Below are 25,495 nucleotides of genomic sequence, written 5' to 3'. Positions count from 1 at the left end.
TTTTGGTGTGAAAGGGCCTTAACATTTGCCAAAAATATAACTTTTTTGTTGGTCTTGTTATTAAAAAAACAAAAAAGCAAGCCCAGCCCAGGTGAGAAGAAAAAGTAACGTAAAAGTAATGTAACACATTACTTTTCATAAAAAGTAACTAAGTAATGCAATTAGTTACTTTTTGGGGGAGTAACCAAATATTGTAATGCATTACTTTTAAAAGTAACTTTCCCCAACACTGGTTGTAACAAATTTCCAGTGATCCTTCTGATGCTTTGCATATACTACAATAGTTTATTTGGTAACCCTTTACAATAAGGGTTCATTAGTTAACATGAACTAAGAAGGAACTATACTTCTACAACATTTATTAATCTTAGATAATGTTAATTTCGACATTTACTAATACATTATTAAAATCTAAATTAGAATTTTTAACATTAGTTAATGCACTGTGAACTAACATGAACAAACAATGAACAACTATTTATATTAACTAACGTTAACAAAGATTAATACTGTAACAAATGTATTGCTCATTGTTAGTTAATGTTAGTTGATACATTCACTAATGTTAACGAATGAGACCTTATTGTCAAAAGTGCTACTGTTTTTCTTTCTTTTTTTACTACAGATCAAGAATAGTATTTTAATATTACTTCCTGAGTTCAATTATCCCAAAACACCACCAACTCTTACTTTACTGTCTAGAATATGATATGGATTTTACAATTTTTCACAGAAAAAAAGATAGACTACATTACTTATGAAACCACAGACCTTGCCATTTTAATTTATTATAACTAATATTATCACTAGAACCATTGTAGCCGTGACCTGAAGTGCACCAACAGCAACGGGAAGTGAATGATGCGCTTTTGCTCATTATCTAGACGACTATTGGCTGAAAAATATGGAGTCAGATGACGCAATATTTCCGGGTGTAACAGCACGCGCTGGAGGTAACTGTCGGTCATTGCGCTTGGCAGGCAGAAACTCAAGCAGTCGATCCGGCTCTGGAGGCAAGAGACTAAACGCCGGTAAGATTTAACGGCCATCATTTTCTAATCAGCTACTCGTACACTACTATAATCTTAATACCTCAGAGCTTCTTTACGAGGGGATTGTTTTTACATTGTTTACTTGTTTACTGCGACTTTATAGATGAATGAAAGATAAAGGGTGCGCTAGCTGGCTAACATCAGGGTACTTCATCAAATCTGAATATCATACGTCATTACTAGGTCTGAATGACAATTAAAGTGTGTAAATTGACTTTTAGTACAGAATTAATCGATATGAGGCTAGGTGATGGAAAAGCATGTCTTGGCATCCTCTCGTGATGATGATGATGATGATGATGTTGTTGTGACGTTCGCAATTCGCATCCGACAAAGAGCGCCACCATCATCGACATCACATTCAAATGATCACACTAGCGATATAGAAGAGCTTTGCCGGATTCTAGTAATCAAAGCGATGTGGTTGAAATTAAACGTGTTTCATTCATCAAACTGCGCCGTTTCCACGGTGACGGACGGAACACGTGTGTGTTGTGTCTCAAATCATAAGAGCTGCGTCGTGCCTCGAGGCGGCATTTTGAGCATATTTGGTGCAATATTTGGAGCAGAAATTGGTGCAAAGTGCAAATATATTAGTGGTGGTAGGTTTTATATAGCTTTTATTATCGAAATCAGTCTATTGTTACAGTCTAATCAGTGTTGTATGGTAGTTCTTACTTTATCTGACCTTTAAATCGTTTAAAAGTACACGTCAACTCGTTGTGTGAACAGAAAGTTGGACTTTCGAAGGTGTTGATGACATGACAACCTCATCAATGGATTATGCTAATATTTGTAAAGGAATCGTTGTCACAACCACTCAGTCTGTTGTAGTATTGATGTAAACTTTGAAAGTGTGCAATTAGGTCAACTTGCCATAAGGTGACCTTTTAGTAAACAGAGGTCAGTTTGTAAAAGATACAAAGATAATGGGATCAGATCCAGGATCCAATCATTCTATTCCCGTCTGCTGTGTGTCTGTCCACCTGCTGAAGATCTGGTCCGTGAGTGGGGTGAGCTGGAGGGATGCATATTATTGGCTGTCCAGCTCACTGACCACTCTCACCAGGATTTAAGGCTTCAGATTGAGTTTAACCTTTGTACAGGTTTCAACTCATTAGGGTAGATAAAAAAAATTATCCAGTCAGCATCAGTGTTTGTATAATAATAAACTTTTATTTCCAGACCCAGAGGGATCCATAATTCAATACAAAACACATACATATTAAAAAACACATACACAAAAACACATACATAGTAAAACACACCGTGTTCAATGTCTAACATACAGACATGTACCCCAATGGTTCCACAGTCTGGACGACAGTCTTACAGAACTTCGTCTAGGGTTAGTTAACACAGCAATTAGGTCATTTTTTGACTCAGACACCCTACCCATAAATCTAAACATTAAGTTACGCAAGACTGCAGCACAGGTAGGTACCCCGGCACTAACAAACATATGGCTTGCACTGGAGTCTCTTGGAACTCTTAGCAGCAGCCTCATGCTGTCATTATAAGCTACTGTGAGCTTTCTAATGCTATCTTGCTTGTAACGGCACCACAGATAGGCAGTGTACAACGGTGTACAGTATGTTCTAAAGAGTGAAATCTTCACAGGGACAGAGCACATACTAAACTTACGACACAACATGTTCGCCTGCACATACAGCTTACGACGCTGCCTATAAATATCCTTGTCATCAGACAGGTCATTTGCAATAATATGTCCAAGATATGTAATATCTGTGCATACATCAAGTACAGTACCAGATAGATAAAAATCAGGGAAATGTGAATATTTATCTTCTCTACTTCTTATAGTCATAATTTTACTCTTTTTTGGATTATACTTTATATCAAAAACTACTCCATACTGTGTGCATAGTCTCAAAAGCTGTTGTATACCAGCACTACATGGGCTAAAAATGACCAAGTCATCAGCGTACATAAGATGATTAATTAGTGAGTCACCAACCCTACAACCTGTACCACAAACATTTAAAATCATAGACAAATCATTCATATACACATTAAAAAGAAAAGGAGACAAAATTCCACCCTGTCGAACCCCATTGGTCACTTTAAAAGGAGCCGTTGTTACACTCCCCCATTTAACTCTCATTGTCTGATGAGAATACCAATAGACCAAGATTCTAATCAAATAACCTGGAACCCCACTTTTAATCAATTTTAAAAACAATTTTTGATGATTAACACGGTCAAATGCTTTAGAGGCATCAATGAAGCACAAGAACATTGTGGAATTTTGTTTATTATATCTATCTAAAATTTCCTTTAGTGCAAAAATACATAAATCAGTACCATGCTTTCGTTTAAAACCAAATTGATTATCCGTAGACAGGACGTACCTCTCAAGTCTACACAAAATAACTGTCTCCAACACTTTTGACATAACACTGGCCAAAGCTATTGGCCTATAGTTATCTGAGCTATTCAGCTTCCCCACTTTATCCTTGATAACAGGTACCAGCTCAACAGACAGCATAGAATCAGGTAACTCTCCATGAACAAAAAACCCTGTGTAGCACATAGCCACCAAAGGACACAGTTTCTTACTGGCAAGTTTAAGATGTTCGGCTGTAATATGGTCCGGACCACATGCCTTATTATCTCTTAGCTTCAATATTGCTTCATGGATTTCAGAAGAAGTAATAACAACATCATCATTATACTCCACATTATCCACCACAGACAGATTACTTTTTACACAGTTTAGTAGTTCACAATAATGTTTCCGCCATAACTGTGAAATTTCATCAGGACCACTCACACCATCTATATTAGACGGAAGAGATATTTTGCAATTATTAATAGTTTTAATTTCTTTCCAGAAATCATTAACATTATTATTTTGCAGCTTCCATGCCAGTGAATCAGACCTCATAATGTTTTCATTTCTTTTAATATAGCGAAGTGCACATTTAAATCTGGCATTAGTGCTTTTTTTTGTTTCAAACAAGGGGCCATGCCTACTTTTGCCTGACTCAGCCCATTTTTTAAAAGCATTACGAGCCTCTACATGAAGCTCTTCTACGTGTTCCTTCCACCCCGGCTTAACAATGCACAAATTTTTCCTAGGTTTATATAGAGGCCTACTCGAAATACTGAGAGAATCCACAATAGCTTCATACAGGGAACATAAAGCCTTACAGTGTTGCACATTCTTACAATTCATATCCCGACACAATAAGGCATCATTTGGGACCTCAATATTGGCCAGCAAAGCATCTGAATGATCAGCATACCTATTAAGATCTTGCTTAGAAATTTTTTGACCAATTTATTTTCTCTACATCAATGCCATTGTCCACAGGCAACAACACCGGTATAGTGCCCGTGTTCAACACCATAAAAAAGGGTATATGGTCCGTAATAGCCAGATCATACTCAATCTTCATTATCTCAATGGAGTCATGGGCATCCACTGTACAAAGGCAGTGATCTAGCCAGGAAGTAGAGTGCCAGGCCTCACTGATATAAGTATAACTATCATTTGGTAATAGTACCTTACTAGATAAAATTAATCCACTGTCTGTACAAAACTGCAATAAATGATTACCAAATGAAGATTTTGCATCAGAAATGTCAGCATTCATGTCACCTAAAACATATATACAGGTGGATGAATTATCCTGAATAAAAGACATGATAAATGCCAATCTACTGAGGTACTCATCCTCATTATATATGCACTCATATGGCGTATAAACATTCAAAATTATTATCTTCATGTCATTACAACACAGCTCAATACCAATGGCCCAATCAACTCCCAATCTTATAACATTGACCAACTGATCATATTTTTTATTCCACAACGTAGCAACCCCCCCAGGAATTCTCCCCCGGACAACTTTAGCACTTAAGTCTGTTGTTGATTCACCCGCTCCATGAAAGTTTCTATGCAGGGAATTTAATCCATCCAGTTCTTGTTTAGCAAGGAACGTCTCCTGGACACACAGAATGTCACATCTCTCCATCAATTTGTCCACAACGACACGGCGTGATTTATCAGTATCACTGTGGCCAACACGCAATCCACGCGCATTATAAGACGCGACACAAATGTTCATATAGATGAATTAATTACATAGCAGCAACTGCAGACTGACTCCCGTGCGGAGCTACAAGTGTACCAAGACAGTTCAGTTCACCACCCCGCTCATTGCCCAAGACTTTGGAGCCACGGGCCTCATAATAGCGGCGAACATAAGTCCCGTCGGGCCAGAGTTTTGGATTGTATATATCAGCAACATTATTACATTCAGCAGTAATGTGAAATGAGCCATACCTGCTATGGGCCGTCTCAATCTTCCGACACGTCACTATTCCATTCTCCAGTTTCTCAGATAAATATCCACGTAGCGTGTCTGCATCCAGCGTGGGAGAAAATCTAGTGGCAAACACATTCACCAACTTTGTTTTCACCACTCCAATGTTGCTCTCAGTACCGGTTCCAATTATTCCCACATTCCTCTGCCCACGTTTAAGGTGACTTTGCTTGTTGTGGGATTTCCGTGGCACAGTTCCTTTAAGGGACCCCGACTTTTTGCGACCTTCTTTCACAACAACGCTCCACTGTGAGGACTGTATTTGTGATCGTGGCGATGTTACTGCTACATCCAGGAGCTCCTGCTGTTGAGCGGAACCCTCCAGTCCCTTCACCCCCCCACATGAGCTACTGGCGATCTCAGCATCCAGACCCAGGTGACAAGACTTCCCTGCGGGAGACGTTGTTAACTCCTCCTGTCGATCAGGGCCTGCACGCCCCGACATCCCTTCACGTGCGATGTCATCAGCCCCTATATCATAACCCGATGTGCAGTGCGTTTCCACCGCTGTCACTCGGCGATCCATGGTCGCAACAATTGTCCCCAAGTTTTCACCCACTTCTGCCTGTATTTGCAATGCCCTCCTCAGGCCAGAAACTTCTTGGTTCAGTTGCTCCATTCGGCTAAGCAACGCCGAGGCATCCATATGGCCAAATCCCACAGGTGGCAGTTCATCCAAATAATGTGAAACAAACCGCGGAATATTCTCACCACACTCATTTAAAACCTTCAAACAGGCCTTGATATTATTCACGTCCTTCTGTGGGCCTTTGTGTCCGATACAGCGTAGCGTGGTATCCGGGCATACATCAAACAAAAGCCGCTTGGACTCCTCTATCCACTCAGATGAAAAGTTATTAGTTGCTAGCAAAACAATCTCATCATGGCTTAACGTCTTCATTTTAACCACGATGAAATTTAACAGTTCATCTTCCACTATCACCTTCCCATTATCCGTTTTATAAATTGCAGGTTTTATACGGGGGCAAGCCGAGCCTCCACCAGCGGCTCTCATCAACACTGCCGCCATACTGCTAGGGTGTGTCTTTTTGTTTCTTTATAAGTTAATTTGTTACTGGTTAATGCAATTAACTTTGCATGAGCAAGGGTAGAGCTGTAATTAATATGTCCCAGGTAAGAAGTAGAGCTGCCCGATTTTGAAGGAAAATTCGATATGTGATGCGATATTGCTTTAAGTGTTAAAAATAAATGTAAATTATATTTAAACATTCTTAAAAACTGAAAATTAAACAACCAATATAAAAAGAAAGCATCAATACAAATTCTAATATACACTGATCCATTATAAATCTACAAAAGTTATTCAGTCAAGAGCAGTGAGCGATTTCCTCTTTTTCTTTAGTTATTTGACATACAGTAGCAGATTTACTGTATTAGGCTGCTGTCACTTTAAGACCTAATTTATGGATCCTTTTGACACGCATCCGATTTCATTTCTAATTGTTGACGTTCACTTACGTTAAGACATAACCGACTGTTTACATGAATTCTCAACATGACATAACTGTGTGTGTGTATTTGACCATTTGAGTGCAATAAACCGCAAAATGGAACTGAATTTGGGATCGCACGCTGTCTGAGAGTCACCTTTCTGCGTGCGGGCTTCAGGTGTGTGTGTCTGACGGTATCGCAGTGAGTTGTTTTCCGCAGCTTATTGCGCTTAACAACTCTTATTAACGTCAAGCAAGTCACACGCAAGTAACAGTTGCGTTACCAGTCTATTGCTGCTATATGCGTCGACCTAAAACTGACTTTTCAACCTAAAACTTAAGTTTTTGAAGTATAGCCTATTAAAATCTTGCAGATATCTCAAGCCATTGCAATATGCATATTGCGATATGTACATTAACAATGTTTCAATATAGTGCAGAGCCCTACTGTGAAGTTATGTGAATGTTTTAATAATGTATATTTAATTGTAGATGCTCATTTTTCCTATTTTACATTTAGATTACCTTTTCTGTCATTGAACACGTAATAACCTTTAAAAACAATCACTGTTAAAGTCACTAAAAACATTATCTGACCACTAGTTTGTTGTCTTTCTTGCATTGGAATTTCTTGCATTACTGAACTGTAAATCAGGCTGTGGGTTGTGTCAACGTCATGTGCCGTTTCACCAGGATTGATCATGACTTGGTGTCTGTACCCCAAAATGTTGTCAGCCTAAACAAACAGAGAGAGATTACTAACTGCCATAATAAGAGGGCTTTGGTTATCTGAGTCAGTGGACTATGTCCTACAATAACCTTGTGCCATTTGTTGATACTTTTTAACAGCCCGTGCAGATGGTCACACTTGTCTTCACTGTCAGCTGTGACTTGAAGGATCTAATTTCATAGACAATGCACAGTTTGTTAGCACAGCAACGTGACTATGCAAAACTATGCAAATTTACTTAGGTCTTTGTGTACAGGTTGTAGCATTAGTGTTAGGTTGAAGTCGTTTCTTGTATCCGTCTATGAGTAACTCATTTTTACTTCCTTAATCTGACACCAGTCATTTGATCAAGAGATGACCTTATGCCTGTGATGAAGCCATAAGACAGAGTTCACCTACGTGGCTAATGACGGAGATAACTCAAGGAAACTGATTTGTTTATGGTTTTATTTGATAATTTTGGGTGTTTCCTTGAAATCTAGACTAATCCATGACTGTACCAGCAACAGGAACACTAGATATGAGTGTATCAAGTTTTACACAAACATAATCTCCAAAAGCTAGATGTGTGGTAAACATGTGCCTTAATACACACTGTTGATTGTTCATTTGTTCTTCCGCCCTGTCTTTAAGCTACGGCCGCCCTCGCAGGGTGTTTCTGACTTCATACTAGTGCAATTAAATGTGAACCAGAGAGACACTGTTCACTGGCCTGGAATGTGTCTTTTCCGCAGCACATGTGACTGTGCTTTAACAAGCCTTACTTTTCTCATTAAAGTGTCCGACTGAATGCAAACTGGTCCGCTTGAAGCCTCAAACTTGCTCTTTCTCATAGAAATGTCGTCACCTTTATTTATATAGTACTTCATATAATACAGAATGTTTAAAAGCAGCTTCATAATGATGAACAGGAAGTAATGACCATTAAACTTCAATAAATGAGAGAAATTCATTCTGCTGTAAAGCATCTCTATAGAAGATACGAGTGTCATTATTCAGTTCAGTGTTGATTCAGTTCAGTTCAATAACTGTAATGTTCATCAATTATGAAATTAGTTCAATTTGGCTATAAGCTATGGAAGCTTGTTTCTGCCACAGGATTAAAAGTAACAAAATTGCAGCTTTTTAATCTCACAATTCAGACTTTATAATTCGCAATTGCGAGTTTACATTTCAGAATTCTGAGATACTAAGTCAGAATTATGATAAAAAGTTAGTAACCTATTTTAATCGCGAGTTCTGACTTTTTTCCCCTCAGAATTCCGAATCTCACAATTCTGAAAAAAAAAAAGAAAAACTTAGAATTAAATGGCAAAAAAAAAAGTCTTACAGGATATAAATTTGCAATTATGAGGCAAAAACGTTTTGCAATTCTGACTTCTAAATTCTTTTTCTCTTAATTATGAGATATAAACTTGCAATCGCGAATTATGAAGTTTGCGAGAAAAAAGATTCAGAATTGTTAGATAAAAAGTCAGTTACCTTTTTTATTTTTTCATTCCATAATGAGCAGCTCCACTGAAGACGACAGTGTCGTTATTCAGCTTTAATATCGATTTAGTTAATTTCAAAAACAGTGTAGATGTTTTTGTGTAGAAAGTTTTGTTTTCATCCAATAGTGTCAGTGCAGTCAATTCGATTATATTACTGAATATTAAGTATCTTTTAAACCTAACCTAAGCAAGGCAAAGTAGGGTACTGTGCTTTGGTTGAGTACACTTGAATATAATAAATGTCCTCTATTTCTGACTGTCATTCTCACCAGGTTGCACATTTTGGAACCACATATTGGACACTTCCCCACTCTTTCTGAACTTTGATTCCGATTCTTCGATCCTCAGTTGGACACAGAACAACAAACTGACTCTACCTCAGGCTTGGCCTGATCCCTTCATCTTTCAGTCCCCTCCAGCTTCTCAGCATGGACCTGAGTACCGTTCTCTTGTTCCCAGTACACACAGTGGTGTGGCTCTACTCCCTCTTAAGCTTTCTGCCATGGTACTTCCTGACTGGAGCCCAGGAAAAGAAAGTCCTGGCAAAGAGGCTCAAATCCAAGTCAACCACCGGTCAGGCGGATGGACCATATCGTTCGGTGGATCACTTCGACTCCCTGGTCACGGTGGACTTACCTGGAAAAGACACTCTTGATAAGCTGTTTGACTATGCGGTGCAGCGTTTCGGTAAAGCGGACTGCCTGGGAACCCGAGAAGTTCTGAGTGAAGAAAATGAGCCTCAACCGAATGGGAAAGTTTTCAAAAAGGTACATATTCTGTGATCACACTGCAAGAAAATTGCCTAGATTTAACATTTTCTGCTGACCTAAATCTTCTCATGACCTTTTCAAATTTGGCTCACGTCAGACATATTATATTATTTATAATTCTACATTACCGTTCAAAAGTGTAACCGTTTTTGAAAGAAGTCTCTTATGCTTACCCAGGCTACATTTATTTGATCAAAAATACAGTCAAAACTGTAACACTGTGGAATAGTATTGTGTGACTTTATCTATTGTATTGGAATACATTTTAAAATGTAATGTAATGCAAAGCTGAATTTTCAGCATCATTACTCCAGTCTTCAGTGTCACATGATCCTTCAGAAATCAATCTAATATGCTGATTTGCTGCTGTTTAATAATATTGTGGAAACCATAATACTTTTTTCAGGATTATTTGATTAATAGAAAGTAAAAAAAAGTGTGTATATATATATATATAATGTGTGTGTGTGTATATATATATATATATATATATATATATATATATATATATATATATATATATATATATATATATATGTTTTTTTGTAATAATTCAAATTAAGAGGTAGTGTATTCCTTTATATTCCTAATATTCCTTTGAATATTAACTTGTATATTAATATTATATTTATGGATATGCATGCATTTATATATGTTAATTTTTTATATTTATATATAAATCATATTTTATTATTATATGAAAATAGAATAACATTTGAACAGCTTGTATTGGCATTTTCTAGTGTTGAAGTACATTCATAACTTTTTCCATCTTGCCGTGTAATACTTGATATAGTGAAATTTTCAACTTCATTTATTTTTCACAACAATGAAATTGGGTTAAATTGACATAGAACTTACATAAATTCCTACCCGATAGTTCACAGTGAATTCTCACTGGAAAAACACCTGCCACATCTGGTTTATTTCCATGCATATAATTGTGAATTAAACGTAGAAAAATATATAGAAAATGTGTGTGTATTAGTGTTCTTTTTGCTGTTCACACTGTCATCCTAATAAAAAAACATTTGGTCCACATTCAAATGCAGTGTGAACATTGCAAAAATCATAATTTGTTGGAGAAAAATAAACTCCTTGTTGAATAATATATTTGTTAGTATGAAGGTGTTTGATGGTTTTGTCTTGGCAGTTAATTCAGGGTGATTATAAATGGCTGTCCTATGAGGAGATGGACACTGTGGTCAGTCAGTTTGGGAGTGGACTGTCAGCACTAGGCCAACAGCCAAAATGCACCATCGCAATTTTCTGTGAGACGCGGGCAGAGTGGATGATCACAGCTCAGACCTGCTTCAGACGCAATTTCCCATGTAAGGAAACAGAAAAATATTTCATATGAGTCATAGGTTTTATCCCTTAATTTCTTGTGATGACTCAGATGTTCTGTGACATCCCAAAATTGAATGAATGTGTTGTTTAATCTTCATCTTCTTTTGTTAACCTGTGTTTCATGTGGTTTTTGTAGTGGTCACCTTCTATGCGACTCTAGGAGAAGAGGCAGTGACTTTCGGATTGAATGAGTGTGGAGTTACACACCTGGTCACCAGTGTAGAACTGCTGGAAACCAAACTGAAGGTAAGCTTGTTAGTCAAAGGCCGAAAACATGTTGCTAACAATCCAGTTTACTTACTATATTACAGATCCAAGGCAAAAGAATAACTATTAGATGAGTTATGAACTTAGTCAATTAATCAATGCCTGAACACAGCCGACGCTTGTTTTCAATTGCATCGTCTTTGCTAGCTCCACTCAAAACCAGTGCAGTATAAACTACAATCAAACAAGTGACTCTTGTTAGCTTGTGCTTATAAACCGTTGCAAAAATGTACTAATGAGTTGTCAATTTGAATCAGCGATGAAATCTTCACTGAATCTGTCTGAAAGATCTGACTCACTGACTGAATCTCAAATCTTCATGTTTGACCCAATAAAAAAGTTCTGTAAGAAACACCACAGGGTTTAACAGTAATGCCCCGTCAGGCCCTATTGTAATTTAAAATTTCCCAGCGGGCCACCAACATCATAAGACATTGATATTTGGTTAATATAGATGTCAGGTGACCAAAATTCAATGTCAGGACAATTTGACATTACGCTGACAACAGCTCATGTTGACATTTTGTTGGTATTAAGTAAGCAAAATTCATCATCTGTCCAAAGTTGGAGTTGACATCCAGTGCCAGCTGGCTTTACTTACCCTGCCATTTGAAATATTTAAATTATGGAAACATTGAATGAAAAATATGTTTTCTTCACCTTATTCCCATACAGAGTGTTCTTCCTCAAATGCCCAATCTGAAGCACATCATCTATGTGGACAAGAAGGGCATCAGCACAGCAGGATTTCCACAGGGCATCCAGATCCACAGCATGGACTCTGTGCAAGAGCTGGGAGCCAAGCCAGAAAACCGTAAGAACGCTTTGATACATCTTATAAATAGCACAGACTTTACAGTTGACATTTTATTTATATGCTAATTAACCTTTTCACAGATTGCCTGTAGTTTACCCTCCGTTCACCCACACAATATCGATTGAGCGATTTGCGATCTCCATCACCAGAGAAGAAAATAATGTGTGCTTTGTGTTGCAGTGAACATACCAATAGTGAAGCCCATCCCGTCAGACCTCGCTGTTATTATGTACACCAGCGGCTCCACCGGGAGACCTAAAGGGGTGATGATCATCCACAGTAACCTGATTGCTGGAATGGCAGGCCAGTGCGAAAGGATACCTGGATTGGGGTGTGTATAATGATCAATAGAATGCAACAGTGGCCGCTTACTTTTTCAGTGGTCTTGGTTCTGGAATTATTTTTCCCATTCATTTTCCCCATAAGGATTAAAAAAAAAAAAAAAAAAAAAAAAAAACCGTATAGACTTATAAGCCATTAACCAATTAAACCAGCTATGCAGTGAATTTATTTGAAGCAAAAAAGTATTTGAAAATCGAACATTTATTTGCAGACTCGTGGGTAATGTAGTTTTTAAACAATAATTCTGCTGTTAAACATGATTATTTAAAAAATAGATTGAAATAATGCAGGCTGATGACTTCAAAAATAGCATCGATTAACAACCTCATAGCTTACAGTAGGTTTCTCTTTAACGCTTCGTAAGTTATAGTTAAAAATCAATTCCTCAATAGAGAAAATTAATGGAATTTTTTACTTCCGGAACACAACTGTTGCAGTGCAACACTGCAATGCAAAAGTGCCTGACATTAAAATGTCTCTATGCTTCCACAGACCAAAGGATACGTATATTGCATATCTTCCTCTTGCTCATGTCCTGGAAATGACGGCTGAGATCTCATGTGTGACATACGGCTGCAGGATCGGCTATTCCACACCACAAACGCTGTCTGATCAGGTACAGCACTTCAATTTGTTACTGGATCAGATAAATATAGTCCCACATTTCCACAGATTTGTGAGGTTTTTACAAAATATGTTAATCTCAGATGATTGAATTGCTTGTTTCTGCTTTGTAGTCAACCAAAATTAAGAAGGGAAGTAAAGGTGACTGCAGCGTGCTAAAACCTACTCTAATGGCAGCCGTACCTGTAAGTCGGACTCTTCTAAAATGATCATCTTGCTTTGTTCACTTAAATCATGTTAAAATCTGACACTTTCGTTTCTTCTGTCAGGAAATAATGGACCGGATCAATAAGAACGTCATGAGCAAGGTGCAGGAGATGAGCTGCGTTCAGAGAACCCTGTTCAAACTGGCTTATGACTACAAGCTCGAGCAGATCAAGAAGGGTTACGATGCTCCCCTGTGCAATATGTAAGACGAGATGAAAATAGGCCTTCATTTAATCACATTGCTCTTGTTAATGAGTCTGGAGTTTTAATCATCTTTGTTCCTCGATGTGTTCAGTTTGTTTAAGAAAGTCAGATCTTTGCTGGGTGGGAATGTGCGTATGATGCTGTCCGGAGGAGCTCCTCTGTCTACCGCCACTCAGCGCTTCATGAACATCTGTTTCTGCTGTCCTGTTGGTCAAGGATACGGTCTTACTGAGACCTGTGGAGCAGGCACTATAACCGAAGGCAAGTAGTCCTGATGCATCTGAACATCTTTTCCAACCTATCACTGTTCGTTTTATCATTACTTGTAGAATTATATTTAGAAAGGCAGCCGCTATCTACACTATGTGCAAATAGCGATAACTGCTATTTACAGTGTAAATATAATTTATTGCCATTTAAACAAAGTGCAAGTAGCAAATAGATTTTTTTTACACCAAGTGAAAATAGCGATAGATTCTATTTACACTATGTGAAAATAGCAGTATTTGCAATAAGTGTTAGTAGATAGATGCTATTTATGGTTATAAATAGTGGCAGATAGGGTACTATTTTCACCTCAGTGTTGTTGTACATTAAACGGTCTACAATAATAACATCGAATAAATGGATGCTGCCTTATTGGGACAATAAAGCCCTCCCTACACCTACTCCTAACCCTAACCGATAAACACTATTATTAAATACATTTTTATTGAAAATAAATTCCTTTCCGATCTGATGTGAGATGGGAAAAGTGAGTTGAGCAACTTCGGCAAAAGGCGGATATGAACTCTGGTCGATTTGCATAAAAATGATCTGCCACGCTTCTTACCCTACACTGTTGCTACTGTTGACAATCCGGTTTCTTCCGTAATTTCGTTTGGCCCAACCAGACATTAGTGGGCGGAGTTAATGTCAATAGCCTCTGCCAACAAGGCGGGCTATTTGCACTTAGTGTAAATAGACACACTCTGGTTTTGGAATATCTTCAGAGATATTTGTCCTAATGTTTCAAGCTGTGACCGTGGATGTAATGATGACATCTGTTTTCTTTGTTGTGCAGTTGCAGACTATAGCACAGGACGAGTAGGTTCTCCTCTGATCTGCTGTGAGGTCAAACTCAAAGACTGGGCTGAAGGTTGGTCATGTACCCTATTCCATTTAGCTACTTGTTAATATCTTAAGAAATAGTCCACTAAAAAGTATGTATACTCACCTTCAGGTTGCTCCAAACCTGTATGCTGTTATCTTTTTTGCAGAGCACAAATTAAACAAAAAAAAAACTGCTTGCTTCTATTTCAGCATTACTGTAGCTCAAACAGTAGAACATGGCGAAATCAGTCGCAAGGTCATGGGTTCAATTCCTTGGGAATTCATGAACTGATAATGATCAAATGTATACACTAATGCAGTGCAAGTCACTAGGATAAAAGCATCTACCAAATGCATAAATGTAATATTGCATAATAAGTAGGGATGCACCGATATGAAAAATTTGGCCAGTACCGATAACAGATAATTATTTATATTTGATAGCCGATAACCAATATGTTGGCTGATAAATCTAAATTCAAGTTTTTATATATTTTTTGAGAGCTTGATTGCAAAAATAAGTGTCTCACCATTAAAAGCCATGTCCAACACAATTATATGTTCTCATTATAATTTTATGTAGCCTATTTGACAAACTTGCACTGTATTTCAATCATATTTCAAGCACTACAAAACCTTCATGGTGAACAGTGCACATCTGAAGTGTCTCAGCTGAAGGAAATAATCTATTATTAATCGACTTTAATGTGTCGGACATTTTTTTTTTTTTTTCGGGCCGATAACGATAACATTAAAAATGGACATATATCGGCCGATACCGATATGGTGGCCTTTATATTGTGCATCATCTAATAATAAGTAATCTGATGGCATCTAGACTAAAAAAATGCTTTGTATTGTTTTTGGTGTCATAATTTACATGGAAAACTTGGACTAAAATGATGTTCAAGTTGAAGAAATAGAATTACTAAAACTGTAATAAAAATAAATTAAATAGAAATAGAAATATACAAACAAAAAGACAAAAGCAAATTTAACAAAATTACTGAAATTAAAATGAAAACTGAAAATATAAAAATAAAAGATGATTAAAAGTATTGATAAATACTATAATAGTAAATAAATATAACAATATAACAATAGATGCTAAAATAACACTGCTGGTAAGAGTATCAGTGAATAATGGCTTGAATTACAATCCGTTTCTCTATGAAGTGTTGTTGCATGATGAGCTGGGCAAAAATGGTCTGCTTTTGTGTTCTATGGAAGAAACTAAATATCGGCATACAGATTTGAAATGACACGAGGGTTTTTCAGGTGAACTGTTCCTTTATCTTTTAGTTCTTGTTACAGCGGTCGTAATTCTCATCATATCCTTTCTTTCAGGTGGCTATACAAAGCATGACAAGCCTCATCCACGTGGTGAGATCCTCATCGGAGGTCCTAATGTAACCATGGGCTACTACAGGAGTGAGAGCTGTAATAATGACGACTTCAATGTGGATCAGAACGGACAGCGGTGGTTCTGCACTGGTGATGTAGGAGAGATGCACCCTGATGGCTGTCTTCAGATTGTTGGTAAGTCTAGATTCAGCATCACAAGTCTTGTTTCCTGGTTGAATCAAAATCACACATTTATTTTATCTATCGTATTATTTTGTAACGCCTAGATCGCAAAAAGGACCTTGTGAAACTTCAAGCTGGGGAGTACGTCTCTTTAGGCAAAGTTGAGTCAGCTCTGAAGAACTGCTCTCTCATCGACAACATCTGCGCTTACGCAAACAGGTTCGTACACTCAGCTTTGTCTGACGCATATGGGATGTTACTGACCCTAACAAAAGGTCCTCTCTTTAGAACAGCAGACGTACTGTATACAGACCTCTTTTTTTCTCTCTCTCTGCCCACCAGTGACCAGAACTACGTTATCAGCTTCATTGTTCCTAATCAAAAGAAGCTGACAGCTTTCGCCAATCAGAAGGGCATTGAAGGCACATGGGAAGAGATTTGCAACCACCCACTTATGGAAAGGGAAGTTCTGAGAGAAATTAAAGAAGTCGCAACTTCAAGTGAGTGTTACTTCCAGGTTTTGTAGCAGCAAAAGGTACATGGTGTCATAGTTCAAAATGGGGTCACTGTATCAAGGCATTTACTGAAGCTAATTAAAATGAGGCCCCTGAAGGCCTGTTGAACACCCAGTCTGAATTTTTAGCACAGTTATTTTATTGTAATGTATGTAATTTATATGGTTGTTTAGTTCATCAGACTTCGTGCACACTTGACCTTAACTTGACTACTTAAAATGCACTAATGTACAAAAGTTTTGGTTCAGTAATATTTTTAAAAAGAAATTAATACTTTTATTCAGCAAGGATGCATTAAATTGATCAAAAGTATCAGACATTTATAAAATAATGTTACAAAATATTTATATTTCAAATAAATGTTCTTTTGAACTTTCTGTTAATCAAAGAGTCCTGTGAAAATGTATCAGTTTCCCAAAAAATATTAAGAAGCACAACTGTTTTCAACATTGGTAATAATAAGAAATGTTTCTTGAGCAGTAAATCAGCATATTAAATTCAGCTCTGCCATCACAGGAATGAATTACATTTAAAAATTACTAAGTTATTATTTAAGTTATTTTACAGTTATTTCACAATAAAACAGACCCCAAACTTATGAAAGTTAATGTGTACATATTGGAATTGCACGAAATGTTTTCATCTCGGAGCTTGTCTTCTAATAATCTTTCCATAATTCTAGTTAAACTCCAGCGCTTTGAGATACCAGTCATGGTCCATCTGAGTCCAGAGCCTTGGACCCCCGAAACGGGCCTGGTGACGGACGCATTCAAACTGAAGAGGAAGGAACTGAAGAACCACTATCTCAATGATATCGAAAGAATGTATGGCCACAAGTAGGACCTTTATCACAGCCAAAGACATCTTCATCAGTTCCTCACCGTGCAACATTGCTGTGTATCAATAAATGTTAAAAAACACATTTTGCCACAACTTTCACCACTGCCCATCGTTTAGTGAGGCGCACAGATTTTCGAAGATGAACAATGTTGATAAGCCTGTATTTTCTGTATTTTTATTCCTGGGCTTTGTGGGCTTTTCGTTCCGAGATCTGTTGTCTCTCTGCTGTGAACTAGTTTACAATTAGAGTTGTAGCTGAGTAGCTTGAGAACTGTTGGACAAGGGACAATATTCAACTTATCCAGCATGAAGTATCCACTAATTTCTCCTTTTAGTATACAAAAGGAGTCTCTTGTAAAGAGGATTTCAACCATTACAACAGCGATATACTGCCATCACCTCGTGCTTTTTTTTTCAATATGTGTGAAATTTCATTTTCTTTGTTAAAAAAAATGTTAATTTGCTTGGTTTGATAGTTTGAAAAATGAAACCGCTAGCTGAAGTGATGTCATTGCACTGCAGAATTCGGCCTCCTTTTAAGAGGCAAGTAATATATAGTGATGTTTTTGTGCCTTCTGATTGGTCACTATTTTAAACGTTGACTATTGGCTGTAAATTATAATTCGATTATGTGTGCTCCATCCATGCAATGCATTAAGCATTAGTGTCTTCATAATGGTTACAAACCATGTTCTTTGTAATTTACTAATGACACTTTTTGTTGTTGCTGCTGTTATGATCCACACATTTGCTAGTACATATTTGCTTATGGAATGACTCAGGGCAGGTTGACATGATCGGCAAGTGTTTTATTGCTTATTCGTGCTGTTAAACTGAATTTAAATGAAGGGATTTATTTTATTTTTTTCAGAATAGTATTCCCCTCTTATGCCACATCGGTTAAGTTTGTATTACATCTGTGTCATCTTTTTTTAAACCACTCATTTCTGTGCTTACAGTGTCTGTCTGCCACAAACTCTTGTATCTTTCAAATTCCACTTCGGCAGGCTTTTAATATATTTGGTAATATGTCATTAAATCAGTTTTCAATTCTTAATTCATAAAGTTAAAAAAAATCTGTTTGTAAGTTTAGCCTCAGAATATGAATTTTGCCATTAATATTGTATTCTTTATATTAATTTATTTGGTTAAAACTATACTTTTCATTTTTACCCTTGTTTATTTTTGTTTTATTTTGAGAAAGTATGATCTGTACAGGTATCGTCACATCTTGGCTTGTTTTATTCTAGGAAGTGTATTTTATTTATAATAATTTTATCATTTGCACTATTCTTTTTGTCAGGGATTTTTAGCCATTGTTAAATGAATAGCCATTAATCCAAGAAGTTCAGCAGTTACTACTACCCTTCTGGAATGATCTTTCCTCCACGGCCCTCAGGGTCCCTATCACCACCATAAGCAAAACGACAGCAGTCAAGTGTTTGCATTGAGAAATTGTAAATTTGCTTGTAGAATGTTCTATTATGCTTATTTATTATTTTTATTGTGAGTCACTGTATGTAATATACGCTGGGGACAAGTAAAATCGTTTTCTACTCATTGTGTGGTATTCCATTTTAGAAACACTTCAACTGTCTTTTATTTACAGTACATACTTCAATTGAAACGAGTTAACAAAAAAGAAAGAAAACAAAAGCTATACAAAAAATACTACTAATAATAAATCAACACTATAATTCAGTTTGCCCAGTCTTGAAAGCGAAAACAATCGCTTGCAATCTTCCATACTGGCTGGTCACTGTTTGGAGAGGCTTGGGCAGTTAATAGGAAATTCTGGTTGAAGTATCTCTGTTTGTTTCCTTCAAACTTCACTGAACCAGCTGTAACCACCAACAAAGTAGTTTGGCCCTGAGTTGCTTGTTCTGTTAAAAAAAATATTAAATAGTATTAGATTGAATAATTATAAACATTTAATTCACAGGTGTAGATTTTATTAATACAAAATGAAATTCAAAATATGAAAAAGCATAACAACTGTAGTCTTAGTTTGCATACCATGCACAGGCTGGCAGTCGAGAGTGTGCACTGTAAACTCGCTGGAGGGAAGAGACTCGAAGAACTCGCCGAGAGCATCTTGTCCAGTGACAGCATTGCCGTTCCACACCAGCGTTGCTTTGTCCAGATACAGCCTCATCAGAGTCTGAAAGCAATCATTCATTATGAAGAATGCTTCAAGTGCACAGCTAATAAACATAATAAATCCGCATAAATGAAGTGAAGTTAAACTTAAGCATACCCTTCTTTTCTTATCCATACAGTCATAATAGATGTTGACGAATTCCTCCGAGTATCTGCATGACTGATCAACTTGAGCCCTGAAATCCTGATCAATATCGAACAGAATTGATGAGTATAAAGTTATAAACGTATTGTTATTTAAGATTTCTGATTGAAGGGATGGTTCATTAAAAGAATATATATATATATATATATATATATATATATATATATATATATATATATATATATATATATATATATATATGAAGAGTTCAGATGCAAAAGCCTCTAAGTGTCATCTGAAATTTTCTTCTAGAATGATCATTTTTATAAAGCTTGTATATTTAAGTTAAATAATTTCACTTAAATGGCAATGCAAATTACCTATTAATTATCATTTAAGTGAAATTACTTAACTTAAATATACAAGCTTAATAAAAATTATCATTCTAGAAGAAAATTTCAGATGGCACTTATCGGAACTCCTCATATATATGGTAATTTACTCACCCTCAAGTTGTTACAAACCTGTATGAATTTCTTTGTTATGTGGAACAACATAAAAGAAGATATTTTGAAAAATGTTTGAAACCAAACAGTTGACGGTGGCCACTGACTTGCATAGTATTTTATTCCCATACTATGTAAGTCAATGGGGCCCCACAACATTCTTCAAAATATATATTTTTTATGTTCAGCAGAAGAAAGACATTCATACATGTTTGGAACAACTTGATGGTGAGTAAATAATGACAGAATTTTAAGTTTGGGGTGAACTATCCCTAGTTAAACTAATGAATGTTGATATGAATGAACTTACCACCGTTGCCGCAGCAGCCATGGTTACTAAACGTACACTCAACCGATCTTTGCGATGTTCAGTCGTTTTAAGTGTTTGAAATCCAAACTAAGTTACTGATAAAACATAAAATGGCTAATGCGATTTAAAATGCATGTACGAGCCAGATTAAAAAAAAGCAAGCAACACAGTGTACAATTACGGTATGTAAGAAAATAAAGTTAAATCGTAGTTTATGCCCACGTCGAAAGGTAACTTATATTGTGTGTAAAATATCAGAATTATGTTATCTTACTTTTTTCGAAAAACAAATCCAACATCGGAGAAAAAAATGTGCTCAAATGTGTTTGTGTTCACGATTATTGTTCCGCTGGAAAACCACACCGTCATTCTAAGTTCCCAGCATAGTTCCAATCAATAGGAAACTCCACGGGGAATACAAAATACACAAGACCACAAAAGGGTGAAAATATAAAAATATTTATACATAAAGGTTGAATATGTTTCTTTTTTTACTATTCATTTCACTACTATAGATTTCCTCAGCATGGCAATTGGGCTGGACTCTATTAGTAAAATTATATTTATCAAGTAAATTAGTAAATTGTAATTCTGTTAATTAATAAAAAGGTTTACATACTTCTTAAGATAAGCATAAATAGTACATTTTCCTACAACAGTAAGCCTGGAGGATTTCATAGATTTCAAATAATCAATCTTTGTATTTTACACCAAAATGCAAAACACAAAGCCTAAACAAATGTACAGTAGTTTCAGGATAATCAACAACATATAACGTTATCCTTAAAAAAAAAAAAAACATATATCCTTAAAAAAAAAAAGTAATCTGCAATTCTGCAAGTCCCTAAATATAAAGAATGTGGCTATATTGGCTAAAGAAAATCATACAGCTATTATGTAACCTACAAACTATTAAGTGTAACGAGTAACTCGTCTTTATTTCATTTTAGGAACTTTTTTGTTAGATTTTGTATATTTGTTTTAATCAGGCACCATTCTGCGGCACCTAAGTAGCTGCTAAGTTGTTTTATCCAATGACATTGCAGCTTGTATGTTTTGGGCGGGGCCAGTAAGTTGAATTGAATTTGTCACATTGGTGCTCCCTGAAGTCTGAGATGGAGGGAAGCGTATCAAATGTAGAAATCTGTAATTTAGCGTACACTGGAAAGTTTGAAGAACTTAAAAGTTGCGTCTTGTCTGACAGCTCACTAGCGACGAAAACAGACCAGGTAAGTGAGAAAGTGTTGGTGCTGTTGCACAGTGGTTAAGCTAGCATGATGCTATACTGAAGTTTTCCCATTGAGTCTCTAAGATGTTTTAGTGATATGCTATGTTGCTGCTCCATACAGGACTGCAGGACTGCTCTGCACTGGGCTTGTTCAGCTGGACATGCGGATATCGTGCAGTTTCTGTTGGATCTTGGTGTCGAAGTGAATATCGAAGATGATGTGAGTCAGCATTGTTTCATGGGACATTCCAGAAGCCTTATACTGCGTCAGTGAATGCTATTGCTTTTAAACCCCCCACCCCTTATTATTACTGCTCTCCAATTCATTTATAAGTGCAGTTAATGCAAGACATCAATATTATGTAGTCAAATGTGTTGATGGTAGAAGATACTTTGTCATTCACTGCATATCCTCTTGGTGGAGTTCTTTACCATGTTATGTCATTCCAGGCATGTTGGACTCCTCTTCATATAGCATCATCTGCTGGGAGAGAAGAAATTGTCAGATCTTTAATATCCAGAGGAGCTCAGTTGAACTCTGTGAACCAGAATGGTTGTACGCCACTACACTACGCTGCATCTAAAGATCGATATGAGGTAGATTTTACATTTGTCAGCTCTTTATCTTCATCAGAGGGTTCAATTATTACATAAGATCTTTCTTAAAATTGTGAAACTTTTTATATTATTAATTTGATCTCATATTTATTTTATGTATTTCTATGAACATATTGCCAGCTTTTTTATCAAAGAGTTTAGCTTAAGTTTTAGCTTTAGTTGAACTTAGTTTAACTTTGTCACAGAGCAGAAATTTGTCTTTGGCACTGGTATCATACGCATAGATGCATTCTCATGCATTATATTAAATTAAGTTATATAAAATGATTACTTTTTCTTAAAATTGTGAAACTTTTTTTAGATTAATTTGATCTTATTCAGGTTTTATATTAATATTGCCTGGTCATTTTTTTATCAATCAGTTATATTAAATTATTACATACATTTGTTTTTCTGAAAATTGTTAAAAAAAATAAAAAATAATAATAATAAAAAAAAACTTTGATTTTTTTTAAAAAAAAATTTAATCAAAGTTATATTAAATTATTACCTAAATCTTTCTGGAGTTAGTTAAACTTTCTACATTTTAATATTATCTTGTATTTTGTATATATATTTTGCTAGCTCTTTTTAATCAAAGTTCTATCAAATTATTACATAAAATCTTTCTGAAAATTGTTAAATGTTTTATATTAATATTATCTTGTATTCCTATTAATGTATTTCCAACTCTTTGTCAAAGTTATATTAAATTATTACATACATGTTTTTCTGAAATGTTTTAAACATTTTCTATTAAAATTATATTTTTTTAATTAATATATTGCCATCTTTTTTTTAATCAAAGTTGTATTAAATTATTACATACAATTTTTCTGAAAATTGTTAAATGTTTTATATTAATATTCTCTTATATTAATTTTTATATGAATATATTGCCAGCTCTTTTTTTTAATGAAAGAGTTATATTAAATTACTACATAACATTTTTATGAAAATTGTGAAACATTTTTTTTTTTATATTAATATTATATTATGTTCGTTTCATATTAATATATTGCCAACTCTTTTTTTTTTTTTTTTTTTTTTTTTTTTAGTTATATTAGATTATTACATAAAATCTTTCTGAAAAATGTGAAACTTTTATATTAATAATACAATTATCTGGTACTTTTTAACAGATAGCCCAGATTCTGCTGGAAAACGGTGCAGATCCTAATGCAACAGATAAACTGCAATCCACACCTCTGCACAGAGCATCTGCTAAGGGCAACTACCGACTCATTCAGCTTCTTTTGAAAGAGAGCGCTTCTACCAACATTCAAGACTCAGAAGGAAACACGCCACTGTAAGTAGTGCAGAACCACTAGTGTTATTTTTCCTCTATTGTATTATGTATAGATACCTCCTCAGACCTGTTCTGCATGAACTATTTTTATTGTTTTTGCCAGTCATCTTGCATGTGATGAGGACCGAGCAGAGGCTGCAAAACTCCTTGTGGAACATGGTGCCAGCATCTACATTGAGAACAAGGAAAAGATGACGCCTCTACAAGTGGCTAAAGGTGGCTTGGGATCTATGTTGAAACGGGTAGTAGAGGGCTGAAGGATCCTGAGTGGAAACGGAGCAACGCAGCTTTTGATTAAGCTGCTGTTCAAGTATGATGAATACTTGTAAGGGTATTTAAAAGAAACAGTAGAAAAAATGCTTTTAAAGATGTCTGCTGAAGAACGACATTATGATCAGCATTCTCTTTATGGTAGTTAAAATGCTCATGACTTGATATGTCAGTCATTTTTCATGCTTTTTATGGGGTGCATGAGTTTCAGGCTTACACATAACATTCTGATTATTATTTATCTAGTTCAGCCATGAATGCTTTATTTCTGTTAAACCTAAAGCTGATTTTGTCATTGATTTGTCACTTAAAATGTCATTTCTAGTTTTGTGTCCGTGTGCGAAGGTCACGAGACCATAGTGTATTCTTCCATCTTGATGCTTATTTTTTATATGGGAAATAAATTGTTATTGAATAGAGGTGATTGGTGCAGTCATATCTGAGTGTTGTATTAAAAGGACACACAAATGATTACATAGACATGTTCATCTTGACTTGTACACATTCAAAAGTTTGTGGTCAGTAAGATTTTTGTTTTTTTAAAGAAAATACTTTTATTCAGCAAGGATAAATTAAATGTATCAAAAGTAACAGGTAAGACATTTATAACATTACAAAATATTTCTGTTTCATAGAAAACATTTTAAATTGTAATCATTTTTCACAATGTTACCATTTTTACTGTATTTCTGATCAAATAAATGCAGCCTTGGTTCAGCATAAGTGACTTTTCAAAATGCAAAACATTTCAAAATCTTACTGAGTGTGGAAGTGTATAGGTTGCTGAGATTTCCGGTCGCATAACTGAAACAACTGAGAACATAAAACTGAAATGTGGATGAATGGCATGACAAAAATGTGGTCTCATGTTACCCACCTACATGTATTCATTTCTGATTTTACTGAATGCAAATAGTGCCATACACTGCTCTCGGCATAAATGAGTACATCTCTGGAGGACACATTAATGTGAAGTATAAGTTTAGGTATGGGGTTTAGAGCCAGTGGTTGTTCTGTAGGCAAACATCAGTGCTTTATATCTGATGCGAGTGGCAACCAGTGCAAGTTTATGTGAGGTTCCCTCTTCGGCTCCTTCAAGAACACTCGCTGCTGTATTCTGGATCAGTTGCAGAGGTTTGACAGCACATGATGGAAGGCCTGACAAGAGAGCATTACAGTCTTGCCTGGATGGAACAAGAGCTTGGGCTTGGGTTGTGTAGCATGCTAGTAATGGCTTGATCGTCCTATAATGTTGTATAAGGCAGACCTGCTGGACCAGGCAGTTCTAGCAATGTTCTCTGTGAAGTTGAACTGATCGTCAATCCTAACTTCAAGGTTCCTGGCTGTCCTGAGCCCTGCATGGGAATTGTTTCTGTAGTCCTGCTCCCGCTGGA

General features: G+C 36.1%; 3 protein-coding genes across 4 annotated transcripts; 2 read left to right on the top strand and 1 right to left on the bottom strand.

Moving 5' to 3' along the window:
• The first annotated feature begins 939 nt into the window (after window positions 1–939).
• Window positions 940–19,196, top strand: acsl4a (acyl-CoA synthetase long chain family member 4a). The gene is made up of 15 exons (XM_084134114.1): window positions 940–1,031; window positions 9,354–9,848; window positions 11,005–11,182; window positions 11,338–11,447; window positions 12,144–12,282; window positions 12,466–12,616; window positions 13,120–13,243; window positions 13,365–13,436; window positions 13,521–13,660; window positions 13,754–13,923; window positions 14,726–14,800; window positions 16,102–16,293; window positions 16,386–16,500; window positions 16,624–16,781; window positions 17,479–19,196. The coding sequence occupies exons 2-15, from the start codon at window positions 9,510–9,512 to the stop codon at window positions 17,634–17,636; spliced, it is 2,121 nt and encodes a 706-aa protein (XP_083990240.1). The 5' UTR covers window positions 940–1,031; window positions 9,354–9,509; the 3' UTR covers window positions 17,637–19,196.
• On the bottom strand, window positions 19,114–21,104 carry nxt2 (nuclear transport factor 2-like export factor 2). Of its 2 annotated transcripts, XM_084134116.1 has the most exons (5): window positions 20,972–21,104; window positions 20,698–20,792; window positions 19,894–19,980; window positions 19,653–19,797; window positions 19,114–19,519 (listed from the first exon to the last, which is right to left on the bottom strand). In XM_084134116.1, the coding sequence occupies exons 2-5, from the start codon at window positions 20,716–20,718 to the stop codon at window positions 19,335–19,337; spliced, it is 438 nt and encodes a 145-aa protein (XP_083990242.1). In that variant the 5' UTR covers window positions 20,719–20,792; window positions 20,972–21,104; the 3' UTR covers window positions 19,114–19,334. The 2 variants fall into 2 exon arrangements, with proteins under 2 accessions (XP_083990242.1, XP_083990241.1); XM_084134115.1 differs by having other exon boundaries at window positions 19,197–19,519; window positions 20,698–21,104.
• Window positions 21,105–21,746: 642 nt separating this feature from the next.
• psmd10 (proteasome 26S subunit, non-ATPase 10) lies at window positions 21,747–24,525 on the top strand. Its single transcript, XM_084134113.1, has 5 exons — window positions 21,747–21,926; window positions 22,047–22,145; window positions 22,376–22,522; window positions 23,665–23,831; window positions 23,935–24,525. Exons 1-5 carry the CDS (start codon window positions 21,813–21,815, stop codon window positions 24,086–24,088), a joined length of 681 nt encoding a protein of 226 aa, XP_083990239.1. The 5' UTR covers window positions 21,747–21,812; the 3' UTR covers window positions 24,089–24,525.
• The last annotated feature ends 970 nt before the right edge of the window (window positions 24,526–25,495 follow it).

This window comes from Abramis brama (assembly GCF_963993115.1).
Source record: "Abramis brama genome assembly, chromosome: 13".
NCBI classification, from domain to species: Eukaryota; Metazoa; Chordata; class Actinopteri; order Cypriniformes; family Leuciscidae; genus Abramis; species Abramis brama.
This window is presented reverse-complemented; position numbering and strand designations above follow the sequence as displayed.